This window comes from Sapajus apella, unplaced genomic scaffold, assembly GCF_009761245.1.
Source record: "Sapajus apella isolate SASKATOON/1434 unplaced genomic scaffold, GSC_monkey_1.0 scaffold166, whole genome shotgun sequence".
NCBI classification, from domain to species: domain Eukaryota; kingdom Metazoa; phylum Chordata; class Mammalia; order Primates; family Cebidae; genus Sapajus; species Sapajus apella.
In genome coordinates this window covers 2,047,875-2,055,417 of record NW_022437106.1, presented here as the reverse complement: position 1 = coordinate 2,055,417, position 7,543 = coordinate 2,047,875, and the positions used below count along the sequence as shown (strand labels likewise).

The 7,543-nt window shown below is 56.3% G+C and overlaps 1 protein-coding gene across 2 annotated transcripts in view; it reads left to right on the top strand.

Moving 5' to 3' along the window:
• RANGAP1 (Ran GTPase activating protein 1) overlaps nt 1-6,491 on the top strand; it is a 44,591-nt gene extending 38,100 nt beyond the window's left edge. For both annotated transcript variants that reach the window (XM_032267219.1, XM_032267218.1), the window contains 4 exons: nt 1,056-1,158; nt 2,356-2,444; nt 2,723-2,844; nt 5,428-6,491. In XM_032267219.1, the coding sequence (XP_032123110.1) occupies nt 1,056-1,158; nt 2,356-2,444; nt 2,723-2,844; nt 5,428-5,497 (384 nt within the window). In that variant the 3' untranslated portion in view covers nt 5,498-6,491. The remainder of the gene's footprint in view (nt 1-1,055; nt 1,159-2,355; nt 2,445-2,722; nt 2,845-5,427) is intronic.
• Nucleotides 6,492-7,543: the final 1,052 nt, after the last annotated feature.

The window sequence follows — 7,543 nt, the reverse complement described above, 5'->3', positions numbered from 1 at the left end:
CAGGCGCCAGGCTGGAGTGCAATGGCATGATCTCAGCTCACTGCAACTTCTGCCTCCTGGGTTCAAGCAATTCTCCTACCTCAGCCTCCCGAGTAGCTGGGACTACAGGCACATGCCACCACGCCCAGCTAATTTTTTGTATTTTAGTAGAGATGGGGTTTCAACACGTTGGTCAGGATGGTCTTGATCTCTTGACTTGGTGATCCGCCTGCCTTGGCCTCCCAAATTGCTGGGATTTTAGGCGTGAGCCACCATGCCTGGCCCTGTCACCTTCATTTAACACCATTCATCACTTTCTTGTGTCTGTAAAACTCTTCTCATGGTTTTTACTCCAGTGAGTGGATGTAGCAGTTAAAAGCCAGGCACTATTTCTGGACATTGACGTTTTCCACTTTTCCTTGTTGTCAGTGAGTTTGGGGTAAACTTCTCTGCATGTGAATATTGTCTGTGCTGTAGATTATTTCTTCATATTCAATTATAAGATGGGGACCACTGGGTCCCTGAAATGATTTTATTTATTTATTTTTGAGACAGTGTTTTGCTTTGTCACTCCAGCTGGAGTGCAGTGATGCCATTATGGCTCACTGCAACCTTGACTTCCTGGGCTTAAGCAATCTTCCTGCCTCAGCCTCCCAAGTACCTGAGACTATAGGCACATACCACCATCCTTGGCTAATTTTTTTCCTTTTTGTTGACATGGGGTCTTGCTATGTTGTCCAGGCTGGTCTCAAACTTTTGGCCTCAGGCCATCCTCCCACCTCAGCCTCCCAAAGTGCTGGGGTTGCAGGCATGAGCCATCACGCCCGGCTGGGATGATTTTTCATCCTGGTTCATTTCCTCGTTCATTCCCTCTCTATACTGCATATTTGCTTGCTGCTGGCCAAGTCTAGGGCAGACTCTGAAGGGACAGGACCTGTCCCTTACATGGAGTAAGGCAGGACCTGCCGTTGCTGGCAGGGGCCTGCGTATTGCCCAGGCCTCTCCCAGCTAGTGACAGAGCCCAGGCACGTCTCCACCATGTGGTGCAGGTCAACCATTGTCTCTTATGTCCTCAGACTGACACATCTGACCCCGAGAAGGTGGTCTCTGCCTTCCTAAAGGTGTCATCTGTGTTCAAGGACGAAGCCACTGTGAGGACGGCAGTGCAGGATGCAGTAGGTAATGTGGCTGGGTGAGACCTGGGTGCCCACTGTCCCTTGATGCTCCTGGGCCCCAGGTGCCTTTTGTGGTTGCCGTAACTCCTCAGCCCCAGCACTTTCGTGGGAACTGCTCTTTGAGCACTCTGAGCTGTTCCTCTGTCAGGGTCCTGCCTTGGTCCTGCTGTGGAGCTGGCTGGGTGCTCTTCTCCCTGTTTTTTACCACTGAGAAACTTTCCCAAATCCACACAGCCATATACAGCTAGAACCCAGAGCCTACTCTAGGAAGGACAGATAGTCACATCCGCAAGCCCAGTGGACGCAGTTCTGTCGGGAGGAGGGGTCATGAGAGCTGAGCCCTTTTCCACAGCTCAGAGCTTCTGTGCTCACGTTCACTGTACCTGGAGGTTCCCTGCACAGAGGACACCTTTCCCCATGACATGATGGGGGCTTCCTCAGAGCTCCAGCCACGTCCCTCCAGCCCTGTCTCAACCCCCTTCCCACCCCATTCTGTTTCTTCCAGTCCAGCACGTGTCACCTTCCACCCTGTCTCGTATGCTTGACTGAGCCTCTGCTGCATCTAACCAGACGTGGGCCAGATCTGGTTAGGCAGAGGGGAGGAAGGGCCCTGAGGCGAGGGACGCGGCTCATGGAAAAGGATAGAAAGGGGTGGAAGCATGTGCTTGTGTGCCTCTTCCTGGCTTCTACTATGGGTGGTGTTGAGGCAGGGCAGCTCAGTAGGAAGTGAGGCTGGGAAGGGGGTGTGGGCCAGACACAAGCCTGCTCCCTAAGGGCTCACCTGTGGGAATTTGTGGAACAAGCTGCCCTAGTTCCGTTTCTCAGGATGTCTAGCACAGTCCTTGCAGGTCCCCTTGCCTAGCTAAAATAACCAAAATCCTCCCTCAGGGTGGCCTGCCTCAAGAAATCTCCACTCCCACAGTATGAGGTGGGCACAGTGGGTGTCATCTCCACACCCATTTTACACCTGAGACCAGTATGGGGAAGGGCCAGAGTGTCACATCTGGTAGATGGACTGAGCCCATCCCCTGATGCCAACTGCCCCTCCCCCTGGTTCCTGTGTCCCTGGTGTCCCTCTCGTGTTCGCCTCTTGGTCAAGCCAAGGAGGCAGGCGAGCCCGTGTGTGCATGGTGTTGGGGGAGCCCTGGGTGCAGCCGTCTGCCATAACCAGTAGCCTGCCCCTGCTGCTTCTGCCCTACAGATGCCCTGATGAAGAAGGCCTTCAGTTCCTCGTCCTTCAACTCCAACACCTTCCTCACCAGACTCCTCGTGCACATGGGTCTGCTCAAGGTGAGGCTGCAAGGAACAGCAGGCCCACGAGGGAGGCGGGTGGGGTGTGCACAGAAGCTGCCCATCCATGCCCGCCAGCCTGCCTCACTTTGAGTCCTGAGCCATCTCCCCCACTGGGCCCCAAGGCCTGGGTCCTCCCCAGCAGCCTCCATCTTCATGATTAGATTCTGGCTGGTCTCAGTTGTGGGCACTGTTAGCAAGGTCTGGATAGCGGAGTCTAGGGGCCCTCCCACGTGACTTGGAAGCTCATCCCACGTTTTGCTGTGTTCCCCTCACAGAGTGAAGACAAGGTCAAGGCCATTGCCAACCTGTATGGCCCCCTGATGGCGCTGAACCACGTGGTGCAGCAGGACTATTTCCCCAAGGCCCTTGTACCCCTGCTGCTGGCGTTCATGACCAAGTGAGTGTGGCCTTGTTGTGTTTGTTCTGGTGCCTGCCCTCTCAGGCTTCCCTGGCCAGGTCTGGAGGTGCCCAGTCCCAGGAGGCCCAGCCTGATGCACAAGGGGCCATCACGCCTCCTGGGCTCTCAGCGTCTGTGTTAGAGTCTCACCACCCCTGGGAGGCCCACTTCCCTCTGCCCAGCTGAGGACAGTGGGCTCAGGGACAGTGAGAGAGAGGAGACATGTAATGCCCCCATTTTGCAGTTGAGGAAAGGAGTACCGGGTTGGTAAGAAGTTTCCCTCGTTCACACAGTAGCAAGAGGTCAGGCCAGTGTCCAGACCCATGTTGGCTGCACGAGGTGTTGCACTTGGTGACATCTCTGGAAGTGGCTTTTTGTCCACGCTCACGGCAGCTCAGGCCCTCTCTTGGGAACACACATTGCCACGGGAACTGCCCAGCAATGTGTGAACCTTGGCCTTGTTCTGGAGAGTCCTGGTGTGTTCTGGAGAGTCCTGGTGTGTCCTGGGGCACTGGTGGGGTGATGGGCACACTCAGGTAACAGAGCCAAGTCCTCACCAGAGAGGTCAGAAGTTTGTCCCCTGTATCCTTACTGAGGCCTTATGTGGCCGCTGGCCAAGCTGTGGCCTTCGTCAGGCCTCGGTCTCCCCATTTGCCCAACCAGGGGGTTAGGTGAGATTGTCTCTGAGCACCTTGACCAGCCACACTTTTAGTCAGTTGGTGCCAATCCGGGGAAGGAGGGCAGGCAGAGAAGCAAGGAAGTCCCTCTGCCATTGCGGGCCCAGAGCCCATCTACTGAGGCAGGATGCTTGGCACATGTGGGGGAGGTGCAGCTGGCAGAGTGTGAGTGGCCCCTGCTGGCCTCCAGCACCCAGCTGGTACTGCAGCAGCCCCATCCACCCCAGCATCTGGAGGGTCTGTCTGCATGGTGCTCCTTTTTTTTTTTTTTTTTTTTTTTGAGATGGAGTCTCTGTCGCCAGAGATGGAATGCTGTGGCGTGATCTCGGCGCACTGCAACCTCCGCCTCCCGGGCTCAAGTGATTCTCCTGCCTCAGCCTCCCAAGTAGCTGGGATTGCAGGCACCCACCACTACACCCAGCTAATTTGTTTTATTTTTAGTAGAGACAGGGTTTCACCACGTCAGCCAGGCTGGTCTCAAACTCCTAAACTCGTGATTCACCCTCCTCAGCCGGCCAGTGCTGCCTCCTTAGCCAGCCCTTAACCTCCTGGCCTTGTGCCCCCCACCCAGACCACTCCTTGGGCTGCAGCTGGACTGGCCTTGGTGAATGGTAGATCTCACTGTCCCCCTCCTCTGCCAGGGGCCAGGTCGAGCCCACAGCCTCACTGTGTATCTCATGGCTGGCCCAGCCTTACCCCCACCCCACCCCAGTACAGTAGGCTCTCCCTGAGCTGCTTCCCACAGCGGTGGCATTGCTGCAGTGCCGAGCTTTGCTCTTGCTGTCCAGAGCATGTCTGGCCAGTGGCCCCTGCCCCTACCTGCACCTGCACCTGAGTCCTTTTTGTCCTTCCCGACCCCCGGTCAGAGAGGTTCCCTCTGCATCCCTGGCAGCCCCTGTGCTGTCTTAGGCCTAGGCATGAGCCCCTTGCTCTGTTTGTCAGAGCAGAATGCCTTTCTCAGCTTGTTGCCAGACCTCCAACTCAGGCCTCTTTGCCCCCTAGGTCTTGTCTGAGGTGATTGATTAACTATGTAGTGATATGCATGGCCCCTCTTCTCTTAGCTCCCAGCCAAATGGTCTGGGATCCCAGGCCTGGCACAGATCCTGGCCTGTTCGTTGGCCACAGGCCAGAGGTGTTGTCAGACCTGGGCCTGGCTGCGTCCCACACTTGCCCAGCCCCTGGAATCTTGCCTCCGTTTCTTCCTTTGCAGTGAGACTAATGATATTGAGAGCAACAACAGCTGAGCTAGCTCAGGCGCAGTGGCTCCCACCTGTAATCCCAGCACTTCGGGAGCCTGGGGCAACTGGGTCACTTGAGCCCAGGAGTTGGAGACCAGCCTGGGCAACATAAGTGTAACCCTGTCTCTACCAAAAAAAAAAAAAAAATTTAGCCCTATGTGGTGGTGTGCACCTGTGGTCCCAGCTACTTGGGAGGCTGATGCAGGAGGATCACCTGATCCTGGGAAGTTGAGGATGCAGGGAGCCACAATTGCAGGGCTATACTCCAGCCTGGGCTATAGAGTGAGACCCTGTCTCAAGAAAAAAACAAAAACCAAAACACAATGGCTAGCCATTTACTTATGACCCAGATGGGACTCTAGTGGGCCAGTCTTACATGGCCACTGGCAGCCAGTGAGGATTCCCTGGCCTGTGTCTGCTGGAAGGGCCCTTGGAGAGCCTGGCTGAGCTGGCCTGCGTTCTGGCCAGCTCTAGGCTGTGTGGCCTTGGGTACCTGCCTCTCTGAGCCTCTTGCACCTCCCACCCCCACCCACAGTATGCAGAAGGCAGGGGGCTAATGTCTCCCTTGCTGAGTCTTTGTGCAAATTAACAAAAGTGAGTCTGACACCACACTTGGGAAACTGGCCCAGAGGTGTCCGCCCCACTTGCTGACCCTTCTTTCCTCACAGGCCCAACAGCGCCCTGGAATCCTGCTCCTTTGCCCGCCACAGTCTGCTGCAGACGCTGTACAAGGTCTAGACTCAAAACCTCTCCCATCCTTTGGCCTGGACCAGTGACCTGGGGAGGGAGTCGGATGAACTGAGGTGCAGCCCGCACCATCCCCTTGGACAGGACTCTGGCCGGAGGCAGGGCGGGTCTGTGTCCCGGGTGTCATGTCAGTCCCCTGAGTACGTGTGTGGGTGTGGTGCGTGTGCAGGTCTGTGCCTCCAGTCGGGATTTGGGTTTTAACCTCTGCCTACTGGCCCTACCCTGCTCTGCTGCGGGGAGTTGGCCCCCAGGGGAAAGGGCTGTGAGCTGCTCTGCCATTAAACTCACGGCCACCTGAGGGCGCTATGCTGATCTCCTCCTGGGCCCTGATGGCTGCCCCACCCACCTGCCTTCCGGGCCCCAGCTCCCTGGTGGATGCAGAGCCCAGGGAGTTGCCCGCCTGCCGTCCTTCTCCTCTGTGTTATGATTGGGCTGTTTCCTGCCCCGCCTGGGGCTGCTTCTCGTCACCAAACCCTGGTCCTGCGGCAGCTGCCATCCTTACCATCTGTGCCACTGTGCTGACCTCTCAGCCTGAAGAGTGGACAATGCCATGGGTGGGACTGTGGGGGTGGGACCATGTGGTTGTTGGCAGAGGGCAACCCTGGGCCCCACACTGTGTGGACAGCACATTGTCCAGGAGCAGAAGCTGCTGGGACTGAGCTGGCCCCGGACCTAGTGGGCCCTCTCCTGGCTGCTGAGATGTCTGTGACTGGCCGGGGGGCCGAGCTGGAAGGGACACATTGGCAACCCAAAGCTGTTCTTCAGTCTGGGGAGGGAGGGGCCGGGCCCCCAATGCCCAAGCTGCATCTGGACGTTGCTCTTAGAGGACCTCGTGGGCAGGGGAGCGGTGGGGACTGGACTGGGCAGATGCCCTGTGACCTCCCTGAGCACCCATGACCGCCCCATGCTTTCCGTTTTGTGCTCTGTGTCTGTCTGGGCTGTGCCCAGGGGCTTCACAAATAAAGTCACATGTGGCAGCTGCAGAGACTCGGAAATTCTCACCTAAAGCGGGATAGTCTTGGCGCACCATACGTGGAGTCCAAACTTGGCAGAACCCACGCCTCTGCAGCAGCCTATGGGTCAGTCAGCCCTGCAGAAAGTCCCAGCCCCAGCCTCAGGTCACCACCTGGGTAGTGGCGGTCCTGAGTGGGGGCCTGTTTCTCTGCCTGGCCACACCTCATCCAGCACCCTGCCATTGGGCTGCAGCTCACTTGGCTCCTGTGTTGCTCCTTCATTATGGAAGCCACCTCCCTTGGGGCCCTTTGCTTCACTGCCACATATGTGAGGACAGCTCCGACCTTTCTTACCTCCTACCCTACACCATGTGCACACTTGGGGAGCCCATGTCCCTCACAAACAGCCTCCAAGAAGAGGTCCCTCCAAAGTTTCTTAGGGAGATATATATATTTTTAGATGGACTCTTGCTCTGTCACCAGGCTGGAGTGCAGTGGCACAATTAGCTCACTGCAACTTCTGACTCCTGGGTACAAGCTCTTCTCCTGCCTCAGCCTCTTGAGTAGCTGGGACTATAGGCTCGTGCCACCATGCCCAGCTATTTTTTTTTTATTTTTAGTAGAGATGGGGTTTCGCCATGTTGGCCAGGATGGTCTTCATCTCTTGACCTCGTGATCTGCCTGCCTCAGTCTCCCTCACCAGGCTGGGGGGCAATATTTTCTCATTGGCAATGAACCACCTAGGTGACCAGGTAGCAGGGGATAGGCCTGGCCCTGCCCCCTGCCCTTCATGTGAGTTGATACAGTAGAAGGTGGGTGCGGAGCTGGCATAAGTTCTGACATATGCTACAACATGGATGAACTTTGAAAACATTATATTAAATGAAATAAACCAGATACAGCCAGGCGTGGTGGCTCATGCCTGTATTCTCAGCACTTTGGGAGGGCGAGGCAGGCAGATCACGAGGTCAAGAGATTGAGACCATCCTGTCCAACATGGTGAAACAGCCCATCTCTACTAAAAATACAAAAGTTAACTGGGCGTGGTGGCATGTGCCTGTAGTCTCAGCTACTCGGGAGGCTG